Here is a 15,455-nt window from a genome sequence, read left to right on the forward strand (position 1 = left end):
GGCCACATGTATGTGCCTGAGGAACCAACACGGGTGGTTCCAGCTTCCAGGTCCACCTGCTGCTGCTTCACTGTAAATAAGGCAAGCTGTTCATAGCTATTAAATAATACATTGTGCAGCTGTGGAAATAACTATTTTTTTGTGATTTGTGCTTCCCTGGTCAAGGGTCACCATCCATCACTGGGCTGGAGATTTTTGTTTAAGGTGTGAAACTACAAAGTTGCTACACCATCCTTCACCCTCTTAGACATCTCCTAGGATAAAGAGAGTAGCTTCAGTTGACTGAAAGAGACCTCAAAGTTCTGCTGTTTGTTTAAGCCTTTATACCCCATCCCTTTGTGTCCGGAGGGTGTTTGCACCAAACACCATATTCAAACTCAACAGTGTTTCCATGCAGGGTCATGGCCTGTGTACCTAAGAGCAGGCACCTCCAGCCCTTTAGTGTTTGTTTAATAACATCTTAAATCTCATTCATAAATAGTCATTGTTGCTCATATTGTGAGCATCACGCTTTGACTTTCTGTTTGTAACACAGTGATTTTTAGTCTTTGAAGGTAGTTATGCAGGCTTCCACAAAAGCAAGACAAAAGTATCAGATTTTTAGTCTGTTGTTTTGTTTATAAAAGTATAAAAGTATTTATTGTGTTTCTATCCTCTTTCCAGTATTAAAGAAACTACCATAAGGAAACAGAGTTTCACTGTCGATTGTATTTTAAAAAATGGTGTGCAGAAGTGTCACCCAATATGGGTCCAGCTTCTGCCACCCTTGCTCTGCAGATAATCCTATTGAAATGAATGGGACAACTCAAGAAGTAAAGGTTTACTCACTGTGAGTACGAACGGCAACAGCTGGTCCATAATTGTTCTCCTGCTGCCCATGTATATAAGTTACCCTGCTGCCTACAGAGGTTTTATTAAAATATGCATTTCCTGATGGAAGGGATGGTAATCTTGGTCTTAACTAGTTATGGACAGGCACTACTGAATAGTCACCAGTTGGCTGGGCCAGACAGCTATAAAATTGGAGAGAGAGTAGATTACAGCATGTTCCAGTGAGTAAAATACTGATTGGGTGAGTTTTAAACAGGAAACACAGAAGCCTACAGTATTAGAACATCTAAATGTGATGTACCTGCAGCTGTATTCCCTTGGGCTGTGATCTCAATTAATCCACAATTTAAGCAGGAATAGGGTGGGTCTGTAACTGAATGGGAGACCATCTAGGATTATGCACTTGCTGCAGAAAATGTTTTTGGTGATTCAGTGAATGGCACTCTTCCCTCTCGACCAGAACTGAACCAGTGCCCTGGCTAGGCAGGTGGAAGCAGCTGAGTTGTAAAACCAGGTTCCTGTCCCCTTGCAATCACGCATGATACTGTAGCACATTTAGTAAGAGCAGAGGTTTTTTTTAAGCCCAGTGTCTTTCCTGAATTCCCTCATAAATAATTATATTCAGCCCACCTAAATTCCCCTGCTTGTTCATCTGGGTGTGGTATTCTTCACCTCCTGTCCTTAATTTTTAAATCAGCTGCTGTGATCCATCCTGGCCACATTTCAGTGGGGTTGAAGTGATTTCTACCTCACAGGAAAGGTTTTTTTGGGGTGGGGTGCGGTGCGGTGGGAATAACGTTTGTAAAGGAGCCCTGGAGATCCTCCATATGGAAGGCGAAAAGTATTAGTATTATCAGCAGGTTTCCATTTTGGAAATACATTAGAAAAATCCCATGTTAGGCTGGGTTTTAAATAAATAAAAAAAAACCTCTAAGAATATCTGACTTTCACATGCAGAGTGTTTTGGATACTGTGTGAGGTTTTGGATACTTTGTTGAGAAAAAAATTTTTTTTCTCCTGCTGATAATAGCTCATCTTAATTAATTAGCCTCTTCACTTTTTCATGTTCTCTGTATGTATATATATATCTTCTTACTATATGTTCCATTCTATGCATCCGATGAAGTGGGCTGTAGCCCACGAAAGCTTATGTTCAAATAAATTTGTTAGTCTGTAAGGTGCCACAGTTACTCCTGTTCTTTTTGTGGTTACAGACTAACACGGCTGCTGCTCTGAAACCGGTGTTGAGAATACTTTGTGAGGCTTTGTAAAGTCTCAGTGAGCTCAGTCGGCTGGAGTCAGGGTTCCTACATGACTTCTGGCCAGCATCAGTAAAATATTTGTGAATATAGTGTATTTTTAGTGCATCACTTGTTTGGGGGTTGTTGTTTTTTTTTCTTTGTTTGATTTTTAGACGATTACAAGGCTCTCTCAAGGATGAAAAGAAGAAAAAGTTTGTGACTGGTGAATGGTTTAATGAAGTGAAGGCAAAACGTTTTCAAGAGGAATTAGAGGGGCCAGACCTGCTTCGAGCATCCATTAGAAAGAAAAAGGAGAAACTGGAAAGTAAGTACATTACTGCGCATCACTGTGCAATCTGCTGGTAACCAGAAAAAGGTGAGCCCCAGACACTGCATGGTGTGATTCCTAGGTGCCATGCCTTTGGGGTACTAGCCTTTGTATACTTGACATTTACATTCCAACAGGGGTTTTGTGAACTGTTTTCAGTACTAGGAAATACAACGATCTGCATTAGGACTTACAGGTGAGATTTACGCTGCTGCAGAGATCAAGTGCACTTGATCCCTGTTTTGGGGAAGTAGCTAGGACTAAATGGTCCATAGTACCTGACTTGGATCCTCAGCACTGGGCTGCTGTTAACCATAAAAACGCAGCCTCAATAAACTGGGTCCAAAGGCCCCACAGGAAATCCATTTAGAAATGGCTTAGTTAGTGTGCCTTCTCCAGACACAGCTAGTGGGGACCAGAGGCAGGTGGCTTGTGCTGAAGACCTTCTGTTTTACCACAACCTGAAAATGTGCTTTACTGTTTCTGGTGTGATTTCACTTTGACTGAGTAGTGAGAATGGGAATAATGTACTGTATTCTGTTTGTTAGATAGACCGAGGAAACCCAAGATTAGTGGCATGGTTTCTCCACATCTCCCCACCTCACCATCCCTGCTTATTAAATTATGGATTTTTGTAAGGTATTTATTCCTCTAGTGGCATTTATGGGTCCCAGCTGAGATCAGGGCACCATAACACAATGCATATCAAGAGACAGTCCCTGCCCTGAAGAGTTTACAGTCTAAATCTACAGTTATGTATGCAGTAAATGTAATGTCAGTGTGAGTTAGGACCAGCTTATCCTCTCCACTTCCCCAAGTAGAGGGGACAGAGTCCTGGTGCTTCTCGGCTCAGTAGAGATGAGTGCTTCCTCCTTGGCATCATTCCTCTCTTTCCCTCAACCCTGAAGACGCTCTGGTGCCCGGCAGGGCTCAGATGTGTGAGGGGTGGGCTGGAAGTGATGGCTGCTCTTCATGGCATTGTTCCCTCCCACTTCAGTCCCGTGGGACTCTACAGAGCACAGTAAGTCAGCACTGTGGCCATCACTATTACCTTGCTAAGGTTCCTCCTCCAGTTTGTGAACCATCCCTCAGAGGGATTTGTGGGGTTCAGATGGCAGGGAGCGAGCTGGAAGGGAGTTGCCTCAGGGCTTCCATATGGATGGCTGCCTCCTTCCTCGTGCTCTCTGCCACTTCTGCTGGAGGGGGAATCCTTGCCCCTCTAACAAGAGAATGACAAGGCAACTCGGCAGGTCTAGTCACTTACAAGGGAACAACAAAGTATGCTGAGGCAGTGCTGAAAATGTCTGACTAGCACCAAGGCAAGGGTGTGTCTGGGACCATGCACTAATTCCAAGATGCACTGTAGTTCATATGACACGCATGTATAACTTCATCATTGTATATGGAACAGAACAAATCTCCTATGACTGCTAAGGGCAGTGAAGAGAATAGTGTGGCCCTTTGTGAGATGGGTAGGGCTGTGCATTGAGTCCAAATATAACCAGCCTGCATTTGGCACTTTTTACTGAACACTTGTGGGAAAATAATACTGGGGATGATTCACATCCAGTTCTGATGAATATGAGCCAAGTAAGACTAGGCAGAAACGCTGTGGGACTGTATGCCAGTCTTGTGCAATCTGCAGATTTAATTATTTTGCTAGGGTGGGAAATCACAGATATACAGACATGCCTGATTAATTATTGGCTCCAGCAGATTCCAGGAAGCCATGGTCCTGATGGCAATCTTTGATTAGAGCTGTCAAGGTCTTCAGTGATATACTTGTGCTTTGCTCTTTTGCAGAACCCAGGTTGTCACCTTCCAATTTTTCGAAATTATCTATCGTGTTGCTCCATCTGACTTCATATCCACCTACTCTCCATACTGGGCTCCTTATGCATTTCCTTCTTGATACACTCCAGGAGAGGGGGTTGCTCTTTCCTTTGCACTATTCCAACATCCCTAGCACCAAGGATGTTTGGACCCCAAAGGAAAAGTGCCATAGACTACATATGTCTTGTATTTTTCCAAGTCGAGGTTCTCTCGTCTCACTTCATAACAATGCTCAGAGCTTTACAACAGGATTCAGAGCCCTAGACTCATGGAAGCATTGCACTAATCTTGTTAAATGAACACCTACCTCTTCCAATCAGACTTAAGAACTGACGGGTGAGCAGTTCTGATCTCAAAGGATAAAGGTTGGCAAGACAGCAATTGAACGCCCGTATCTCACCGATTTCAGACTCCACAAAGGTTGTGTCTTTGCTTGTGTGTTTTGAGCAGTGTGATCAATATTTGTTTAAACAGGACATTGCAAATGCTGCTAAACTTTCATATTGTGTATTATTGTGGTTAGACTTTGCCCTTTCTTCCTTCTCCCATTTTCTTTCTTCCCCTTCCTCCTTGTTTCTCTTTCTAATCTGCGACTGATTTCAAATCACTGGAGCAGCATATGACTTTATTATTTCCAAATAGAATTTTTCCTATTAACCTTCCCACTGCCATTCTGTAGGTTATGGGTCAGGCACTGGAGCCATTATTTCTACTAAAGGCTTCTTTTAGTAGTAGCCAGATGCTAAATTCCCCTCTCAGATTACTGTGTATTAATGTATTAGCCAATTGCTCTCAGCTGTAAGTGGCAAACAGTGATCTCACCAACACTGGTGTGATTCCGTTGTCAATGAAGTTACACCAGAATAACTCTGGTGTCATTGAGAGCAGAACCTGGCCCGTGCAAGTAAGTAGGACTAGACTTTCTCAGAATGGGACATACCCTACGGCTTATGTGGAGTCCGAAATCAGTGAGATAAGGGCATTCAATTGCTGTCTTGCCAACCTTTATTCTTCCCTCTGGAGATCAGAATTGTTCACCCTGCCGTCAGTTCTTAAGTCTGATTGGAAGAGGTAGGTGTTCATTTAACAAGATTAGTGCAATGCTTCTATGAGTCTAGGGCTCTGAATCCTGATTTAAAGCTCTGAGCATTGTTTATTAAGAGAGAACCTCTACTTGGAAAGGTCCTACCCAGCTGGACACTGAAGTCCCTTCTATCCTTAGCTGCTACCAAAGGAAAATAGAAGAGGAAATTTTTAAAGTCTAAAAAATTCCTAACAGCCCTACTACAAGCAGAGTTTGGACTCCAAAGGAAAAGTGCCAGAGACTCCATGTAGTCCTCTGGGGACTTTCAGTATTACTGTTCGACATGGAAGATGCTCTGATACTGTGGTGATTGGCAGCAGCATAAAGACCTAAAGGAGACAGACTATATATAGCTATATATATTATAGCTTGGCATTTAGTGAATTTCCCAGGTCCTGGAGATAATAACTAGTTTTTAAATCCTGGGAGGAATGTGATGGTAAGTGTGTGCCTACAGTCAGCTGTTTTAGCTTATTCTCAGACTAGGGAATTTCATTAATTTATTGATAATTTCTTTGTTCTTTATCCTGTGACAATCAATATACGACAAACAAACAAAACACCTACTTGAGCAGCCAGTTCTTTTCCCTGCCAATGCAGGATGGTTCCCTATAGTACAATTTCATCTTGTGTCAAATGCAGGTCTATATTTTAACACAATAAGGAAAGGATAGCTGATGTAACAGTTGAAGCATTAGAGCCATATGATTAAGCCATACCTATGCATTTTTCTTTTAAAGAAATAGCTAGGCAAGCTAAACTGGTTGAACAACTGTTAATTCAGGGTGCAACTTGCCTCTCACTGTATCTGTTCTTAAAGTTACCGAGGCCACTTTACTGGCTTTCATGGGTTATAATACCCTGACAACCTGTTTGTAATTAAAAAAAAATAATTATGACTGTTGATTTGAGGGAGAAATCTAGATGGTCGGTATGAGAATACATGAAGACCTCAGAGTCCTCAGCTGGCAACAGTGCAAATATAATGCGATGGGTTTCATTGTGAGTTGCAAAATGAATGCAACTGTAGTTGTCGAGGCCTCTCATGGCTTGAATAGGCCAAGTATAAATGTGAGAGGTTTTTGTGTTTGCCCCCTCTCCTTCTGGTTCCAGAACAGTAACCTGTTTCTGTCTTGCTATCTCACGTGCAAGAATTTTAGGGTGGAGGAGGAGGAAGCTCTTGCTTCTGCCCATCGGCCTGGTTTTACACACACTGCTTGTCATTTGCCAGTTCTCAGCATGTGCCCAGCCAACAGGAGACTTCTTACCACGTCACAGCTCTGTGGCTTTTCTTGGTACATTTAAATGCTACTACTTGTGCCGTTCTCTGAAAAAAGATTATGTAAAAATGGAGAGACACGTTGGGTGAGGCTACACGGCACTGCATGTGTAAAAATGGAACATTCTTACCTACAGGGAGCAGGCCACTGAATGTGGGTTATATCTGCTCACGCCATTCCTGTAAGAATGGCAGAACCACATCCTCTCTAGGAAAGTTCTGGTTTGCACATCACCAACAGAACTGTTGTTTAAATTCCAATTGCAGGGGCCATATTCTGCCCTCATTTACACCTGTGCAACCCAGATGAAGACAACAGAGTTACATAGATGCAGGTGAGGATAGAATTTGGCCTGCAGAATCTTTGACATGTGATAATGCACAGATTTTTCAGATCTTAGGAATGTAGGTATTGCCATATTGGCTTGGATAGTCATCTGCCTGGTCCAGTGATTGGTCTGACAGTGAACAGCACCAAATGCTTCCAAGGAAGGTGCAATAATCCCAGTGGATGCAGTAAGCAGCTGTATCATAACCTGTCCATAGAGAGTTTTTTCTGCTGTTTGACCCACGTCTTTGCAAACCAATAGCTGAACAGCCAGGGATACCACATTTTGTAATGTGGTATATCGGGCCTTTGAACAGGAACCCTTGCATGGTCTGTTTCATACAATATAATCTAAAGAGTGCTGGCAGGTTTAGTAACAGGTACATTGTCTCTGTGCAATAGACCTTGCTGGCTGGTGAATAAATATATTAAGATACCAAGTAGCTTCTATTGCTCAGAACAAGTTGACTTTTTCATCCCTGTTTGAGAGTTTAACCCTTTTTGTTGTACAGTAGATATATTTGACAGTTGAGTTTCTAAGGCAGCTTTTGTACCCTGACATGTTGCTTTAAATGTTACTGTCTTCTCTTGTTTTTTTTCCTGTCGGTTGGTTCAATAAAACTCAGAAGACACAGTTTAGCCCTGTGCCAGTACAAACAATAGGGATCTCCTTTTATTAACTCGATTGGCCGCCTCCTCTGTTTGCCAAGAACAGATGACTTTGAGTCAAAACAGGAAATAGCTGAATTCAAATCCTGGAATGGATTAACTTTATTGACCACCACTGCAGTGTCCTGTTAAGGTTTATAGCTGGTTTGACTGCTTCTGTCATTAGTAGAGTTGTTAGCCAGGTCTGTTTACGCTGACAAATCACAGGGGACTGGGACATGCTTTTGACAATGCTGCTTTTGAAAGGGGGGTGTGTGTGTGTGTGTGTGTGTGTCCACCACCATTGAAACTGGCAGATCTTTTGAGCGAGAGTGTGGGAGTGGAGAGTGGGAGTGGAGAGCCGGCCAGCCTGCCTCTCAATCAATTACCCTGAGTTAATTTCACAGTTTAGCTCTGGTATGAATCATTTAACAAGTGTTTGCTTGCACCAAAATAAAACATAGCGGCTGTCACAGTTTTAATTAAATGTCATTTCCCAATCCCCTCTGTTATATAATAGATGAACCTAATGAACACATCCGGCAGAGCCTGGAAGGCAGAGCAGCTTCACTGCCATCAGACGCAACCAGTCCTCTCTTCCCTGAACTCACTCCTGACTTGGGAGCCGAGAGGTAACTGACAAAGGACAACAGTTTCAGTGCTGCATATTGGCTGCACAGACTTTCCATTATTGCTCATGAAAATTAAACGTAACAAGCAAGATCCCGGTTCTTTAACTGAACTTTTGGTTACTAAGGGATATCTTTAACAATTCTTTGAAAAGTATTTTGATATTAACCTCCCTTAATAAATGTCTGGTAATGTGTTTATTCCATCAGGGCTTTTCCTGCATGATTTGATAGGGGGCCAGCAAAAAGGCAGCAATAGCCAATCTCAGAATATTATTGATAACTTTTCAGATAAATGGTGGTTTTATATTTGTTTAACTTTTTTCAGCTGAGCATCATTAACAAAAGAAGCTGTTTTGGGAACATTGCTCATTTCTTGGCAGTTCCTTGCCACCCCTTTTAACAATTCAGTATGCCTCATCGAAGCTTGATTGGGCAAAAATGCTCCATCAAAGTACAAGCAAAGTGGTGACTGCCTTTAGTATTAATAAGCTCTGGATAAACCATTAAAATATTTGCATTTCTGTTTGTTGCTCCCATCTCATTTGCATTTCGGTCAGCAAAATAAGAAATCATTCTTAGAAACAGGAAGGCAATGAATTGTTAAACATGTGGCACAGCGATGCAGCCATGCTCAATTCAGTTTATCAGGGGGATTGTTTAATAAAGGACACAGTCTAAAAGCATTTCCTTGCAGAAGGATGTTCTCTGTGTACTTTCTTTGCCAGTACAGAAGTTCTTTAAATTTCATTTGGGCCAAATCCTCAGGGTTTTACTCTGCTTTTCCTGGTCCTCATTTGGGCAAAAGTCCCCTGGGAGTCAAACCTGAACACTGGAATTGCTGTATTGGATCTGACTAGCAGTCAGGAAGTTCACTGTGCTGTCTTTGATGTTGGCCAGAACTGTCCAAGAAAGGGGCAAGCAATCACATAGCCTGGTCATGGGGAAGCTTCTTCCTAACCTGCAGGCAGTTAGCAATTGACTTATTCCTTGAAGCATTTGTATTCCATAGGATTTGTTTTTATCCTGTCCAATATAATTGTGGCTGTTCCCATTGTCTGTATAAATGTCTAAACCCCACTAAGCTTTTGGACTGAAATGAGGAAGAGCTGGGGGCCCAATCATAGCCAGTGCCTCCCAGAACCAGGTCTAGAAGGGCCTCCCTCTCCTGTGCAGAAAAGGTCATCTGCCTCTCTGGCAGCATTATGTCTGGAGAGCCATGTCTGAGCAGCAGATTGCACTGGCTGGGCTGGGAAGGAGTGGGCATTGAGGGGTGGGAGGAAATACACATTGATGCATCCATTTAAGACGAGGTTTCAGGAAAGTTTTCAGCTAGGAAAGGCACGGCAGAGTGACTCCATTGAAGTCTCAGTGCCAGGTGGTAGGGAGGGACGGAGGGCTAGCTGACAAAGACCAGTGCAGTGGCATTAGGCCTTCTCACAGATGGCTCTGGTCTCCTGCGACTCCTCAGGACACAGCTAGGAAATATGAGGGTCTTAGGAGATGGACCCACCATCTGTTCTGCATCAGTGCCAATCCTACCCCTCCAATGGAACATATCGGGAAGGAGATTCCACTGGAGGAATCTCCATAATTTTTTATTCCCTCAGGTTTTCCTGCAGAAGGGGAAAATCTGAGCCCATGGAAACCTGGGGATTTGTCCCTCTATTTTTATTGAGAGACGTCTCTAGAGGCCCTATTGACTGGAATGGGAGAGTTGTCAGTATAACCCAGAGTCGAGGGTCAGGCCCTTTATCATGCACCAAGTCATTCCAAATGCTTATGAAGGAAATAAATGAAGCCACTGATTCTGGATAATCTGAGCAGAGAGGTGTCAGCATAAGCAGACACACTATGAAAGTAACAAAAGTAGCTCAACAGAACTGAGCAGGCATGAAAGAAGGTTAGGTGACCCTGAAAAATCTCCCCACAAAATGTGCCTTCATATTAGGTGTTGGAATCTACATCTTTGCTAAGGCATTTCTCATCTTCTGCAGATCCAGTACAACTGCTTTGGATTCTTCAGAGGAACATAAAACCTGGCCAAAGCCAAAACCAAGACATGTCATACTGCCACCCTCATCAAATGAGGTAGTGTACACGCAACCTATATATTTTGCTTGATTATCCTTGGGGTCGGTACGTAGCCTATGCCAATTGCTACCGGCTTAGCGAGAGACCTGAAGGGCTCCGAAGGCTGCGTGGTGTTTATGCTGAGATACAAGACAATGTCTTTCCAGTTTTTATAGTGTTTAAGGCCAGAAGGGACCACCCAATCATCTAGTCTGACCTTGTATCACAAATTACTAAGCCGCACCCAGCTTTCCCTGTATTGAGCCCAATAACCTAGACTAGACTAAAGTATTAAAGCCCTCTGGAGACTAAACGATTATGTGCCATAAGCAGAGAACAGGATGTACTAAGGTGCACCAATGCCTGACCTCTCTACAATGGCAGAAAATTGATCTGGTGAGAGAGACCCAGATGTTTCGCCAGTTCATATACACTGATGGGGTTTATTTTCCCTGCAGAGATGGAGTGTAAATGATGTCTCGCCAGGAGAGAGCAACGCTGGAGTAAGTACAACAGACAACTGGCAGCTGTCTGAAAAAGGTAGGGTTTTTTGTTGTTTATTCAGCAATATGACTTTTATTATGCAGCATAGAAGGCATCTAGGTACAAAGCATTGTTTGGTATGTATGATGAAGGGCAGTTCTTACCTCAGCACCTAGGAATGGGTTTCCTGAAACTCACAAACATTAACCCTCTAGCACATTATGTCAAAGACAGGAAGCAGGGAGAGAAACCCTATGACTAAATCTTCTTTTGGATCCCCCAGTGTGTCATATGTTGTCTGTTTGGCTTGTAAACTCCTCAGGGTAAGGACCGGTCTTCTGTCTCTTGAACAGCACTAAGCACACTATTAGGGCATCACAAATAGTGCATATGAATAATATGTAAATAGGGTCAAAGCTGTGATAGCAGTGCTGCTTACCTTGCCTCACGGGGACAAACTAGAGCTGGGTGGGTTTTTGAATTTTTTGTTTTTGAAACTTCAAAATTTGAGGGCAGGGGAAAGGGGAGGGAAGGAATACTGGGCACTTCTCCAAAATTTTCTCCCTTTCTTTTTAATCAGCTGTAGCACAAACCTTCTGGTGAGGTTTTGTTTGAGCTCTTGGAATAGGCTGTGAATGTTTGTTTTTGTAGGTCATGATGTACCTCCATTGCCTGCCAAGCTCTCAGAAGAGGATATGGTTCAGTCCAGTTATTCTTCTGGGGTGGAGGTTCCTGATGTGCTCAGTGGCACCCCAGCAATGCAGAAAGCTCCCCCCATAGACACTAATATTGCCAGCAAGATACCAGTCAAGAGGAAAGCAAGCAAAGGCCTGTTCAGGTCAGAGACTCTTGTGAATCCCACAGAGCAGACTGAGGGCAGTCACGCAAAGAGAGAGTCACTTAAAAGCTCAAAATCTCTGTCTGGAGAGGAAGACAACAATCTGGTTCTGAAGCAAGGAGCCAACTATACCATCTTTTCCATGAGCCATAAAGATGAGGAAATCGGCCTAGATCATGAACATTTCAAGAACCTGAGGAACTTTTGGGAGAAAGGTGCTGATACCATAGTAGCAGGTCATGTTTCAGAGGAGTCCTTTGAAAAGCCCAGCGTGGTAGAGTCAAATGGGAGACCGTTCATATTGAGTCGCTCTCTCTCTGTACAGTCTAATCAAAGCCAAAATGGTGAAGAAAAGTCCAATGTCTCCATGAAAACCAGAATTCCCTACAAAAGAACAGTAACCTTCTCTTCTAGTGAAGATGAACCGTGCTACATAGCCCATTCAAGGAAGGTCTCGGCCTCTTCTATGGCCAGATCTACGTATGGCAAGAGCAAAGGGGCTGTGGTTGCTAGAAATAATTCATTGACTGAAAGTAATGGGAGGCAGGAGGAGGAGAGAAAGGCACAACGCTGCTTGAGGAGATCCAAACTGCCTGTGCGAGTGCCTTCAATCAAAATAGAATCGCCCACGAAAGAGGGGCCCAGCAGCACATTTGAACCAGAAACGCCTGCCGATGAGTATGTCATGCCTGAAGAAAGCAGGCGCAAAGTGGACTCATTGGCGAGTAGGATTCAGATATTAATAGAACCTGTACATTCAGACAGTGATAGTGATAGGGATAAAAGGTCTGATTTGGGCATTCAAGAAAACATGGAAACTAATGGAGAGCTGCCTGAGGCTAAGACACGTGAGCCTGCAGAAAACCTAATGTCCAAGGAACCAGCCACGGAGAGAGAAGCGATTCAAGGAACTGACTCAGCTGTATTCTCAGGTATTGAGAACTCCAACTACATCCCCAATGAACAAGTAGGTTTTTTCCTACTTCCCTGCATATTCTCTTCCTGAAGGCCCTTTTTCCCCTCCCCCTTTACTTCCTGCATAAAGTTTTTGTGCTTATGAAATGTGCCAGGATAACAGCTTTGGAGACTCACAAGTCCTCTGTTTGGCCACAGGTTTGTTGTAGAATGGCCAATAGTACTGAACAATTCCCACACATCACCCCACCAATGGACCTAATCTCTGACTTGGAGTCACCTAATCTGTGGATGAGGACAGTTCAGTCTGTCTGCTCACTCCACTCCCTCTCTCTCTCTCTGGAGGGTGCCATTAGAGAGCTTTTACCCAGAGATTTCATGTTAATTCGGTACCCAGCGGGATGCATGTCCTTGTGTAAGGCCTTTGGGTTTATTACAGGAAACTTTTGTTCTTCCCATTGAAGTGTTGCTAGAAATATCAGACACCAGGCGCCTAATTTAATGCGGTGGTTATTTGGAGTTTTTGCTTTGGTGATATGGAGACCAGGAATTGGATTGAGGCCACCAAAGAGTGTTCAGATGCTAATGACTTTTGGGCATTTCTCAGGCCTCCAAGATTTTATCCACAATTAAACTTGTGCACAAAATTGCAGCCACAACTAATTGCACTGCCATTCTTCATCTCTCTGGATTTTTATACCCTGCTCCTCCTCATGGTAATGTTGCTTTGCTATACCTAACTGCCTGAGGTGTGAGTTTGCCCCCCAGCAGCACCCATTGAGGCATGTAAGGAAAATGAATTGTGCCAGCGTGTAATGGAAGGTGGAAAAACAATACTTGAGCTGTTTTTCTTAAAACGTGGGCTGGCTTCCTATGGACAGAAGTGGAAGGCTCCCTAGCCACCTTCTACTTTTATCATGGCCTAGAACAGTACCAAGTTAAGATCTAGTTAAAAACATTTTCTTTAAACTTCACCTACCCTTATTTGCAAGTATTGTTGCTACGTCATGGCTTAGTCCCTATTTCTCCCAACATAGAAATACCAAATTGCACTTTCAGTTAATAGAAGTGTTCTATGTAGGTACCAGGCAATTTTTCAAAGATATATTTAAATTTCTTTGTCTACATGTTGTTGTCACAGGAATGAGCCTGCCAGGTGGTGTGAGTTGTGTGGGAAGCTTTGTGCCTTTGATGGTCTATTTTGGGGACTAGATTAATCTTTTATCGTTTGCCTTTTCCATGATGGAGATACATTTTTGTTTTGTTTTGGGGGAGATTTTTCAAAGGCACAAATGGCTGTTAGATGCCTGCCTCCCACTGAAAGTCAATGAGAGTCAGATGCCTAAACTGCCATGTGTGCTTTTCAATCTCCTCCTTTATTTGATCCAGTTAGTGTCCTAGTTATTTAATTAACATGCTGACGGTGAGACCCACAAGCCCTGGATCTATTTTTTATTTTTATTCATTTGCTTATTTTGGTGCTTTGGTGTTTAATTTTATTTCAGAAGAAGGCGGGGATCAATCCCCTGTTGCCATGGCTCTGGCACGAGCGAATAGCATTAATCTAGCCAAAAGCATGGTGAACATTTACACAACCAGTGAGAGTGAGTAATGTCTGTCTTTCCTCTTTTTGTACGTTTTCATAAGCTCAGACTTTCGGCCTGGATCTTGCAGCCATTGGGTTCTTGTACAGGGACTAAGCAAAGAATGTTTCATCATCAAATTAGAAAGCCGATTCACACCCAGTAAACTTCTAACCAAATTGATGTTTATCTTTGGCTTGTCATACATTCTTCTAGGTGAAACCTTGGGAGCTTCAGGGGGTTGGTGAAAAGGCCATAACTTGGCTGTCTGTGCACTGCAGTCCAGTCAGTGGCATAATGGGGTTGGGACTATGGCAGAATACGGATCTGCTGGCTGCAGTTTCTGTGTTGGGAGAGGCTGGAAGAGGTGATGCTGCAGTAGTGGTTCTAGACTGGCTGCACCAGGTCCCTACACGCTGCACAACTCAGTTATTTGGCCTTTGCACAGAGGATCAGGATTTCAGCCTCTATTTTAAGATTGCTATGGAGTTTTGTTCAGAGCCATAAGCCCTGAAGGTAGCAAAACCAACTATGTAGTGTTGTTTTGATGTAATTTGTTTGCAAAATAATAAACCTGGAGGGAGGGTTGGAATCAGCAGCTTATTGTGTTTACTCCAGTTTAGAGGTAAAAATGACATGTAGGTTTCTATACTACTGAGAGGGTGCTTGGGCCCTTTGATCATTGTAGCTTGGTGGGGTGTATTGGCCTTCATGACTGAAATGTTTTGTGTGTGTATAATCTTAAAATCAAGCCCATTGTTTTAGAAAGGGGTTAGTTATTGGAAAGAGAAGTTAAGGATCAAATGATTTTATTTAACTTGGTTGTTTAAATGCCTAACTCTCTCTTTAATGTGGTACATTTTTAAAACACAACAGGCTTCCCCCCGCCCCCCCCCTTGTTTGTTTAATTTTGGAGTTTGGATCTTCCCCATGAGATGTTGCCACATATTCTGAAAAACCAGCTAGTCAGTGCCAACGCTGTAACTGGCGGTTTTTTAATGTGAATAAGAATCTGTGCATACCATGTATTTGAAGACTGACCAAAATCTCAGGACCAAGTTTTGCTCCAAGTTACACCGGTGTAAAGCAGGAGGAACTGAGTAAAGTCAGTGGAGTTTCCCTGATTTACACTCGTTGACTGGGAGCAGAACTTGTCGTTAGATGTTCGTGACCAACATCACTCTTCTTAACAATAATTAAGAAGTGAGATGACTTTTCCCCCATATCTCATGCAGCATCAAGATCAAATTAGATCATAATAATGAATTTGATAACTTATGATCTGATTCAAAGCCCACTGAAATAAATGGGATTCTTCCCATGGATTTCAGTGGGCTTTGGATCAGGTACCTACATAATTAC

At 42.9% G+C, this 15,455-nt stretch overlaps 1 protein-coding gene across 1 annotated transcript in view; it reads left to right on the top strand.

Annotated features, from left to right (window-relative positions):
• The window catches only part of LOC140917759 (synaptotagmin-like protein 2), a 69,335-nt gene that overhangs the window by 29,370 nt on the left and 24,510 nt on the right, over window positions 1-15,455 (top strand). The window contains exons 3-8 of the mRNA XM_073361243.1: window positions 2,246-2,397; window positions 8,093-8,204; window positions 10,199-10,292; window positions 10,733-10,814; window positions 11,409-12,527; window positions 14,016-14,114. Of these exons, the coding sequence (XP_073217344.1) occupies window positions 2,246-2,397; window positions 8,093-8,204; window positions 10,199-10,292; window positions 10,733-10,814; window positions 11,409-12,527; window positions 14,016-14,114 (1,658 nt within the window). The remainder of the gene's footprint in view (window positions 1-2,245; window positions 2,398-8,092; window positions 8,205-10,198; window positions 10,293-10,732; window positions 10,815-11,408; window positions 12,528-14,015; window positions 14,115-15,455) is intronic.

This window comes from Lepidochelys kempii, chromosome 9 (genome assembly GCF_965140265.1).
Source record: "Lepidochelys kempii isolate rLepKem1 chromosome 9, rLepKem1.hap2, whole genome shotgun sequence".
NCBI lineage: Eukaryota > Metazoa > Chordata > Testudines > Cheloniidae > Lepidochelys > Lepidochelys kempii.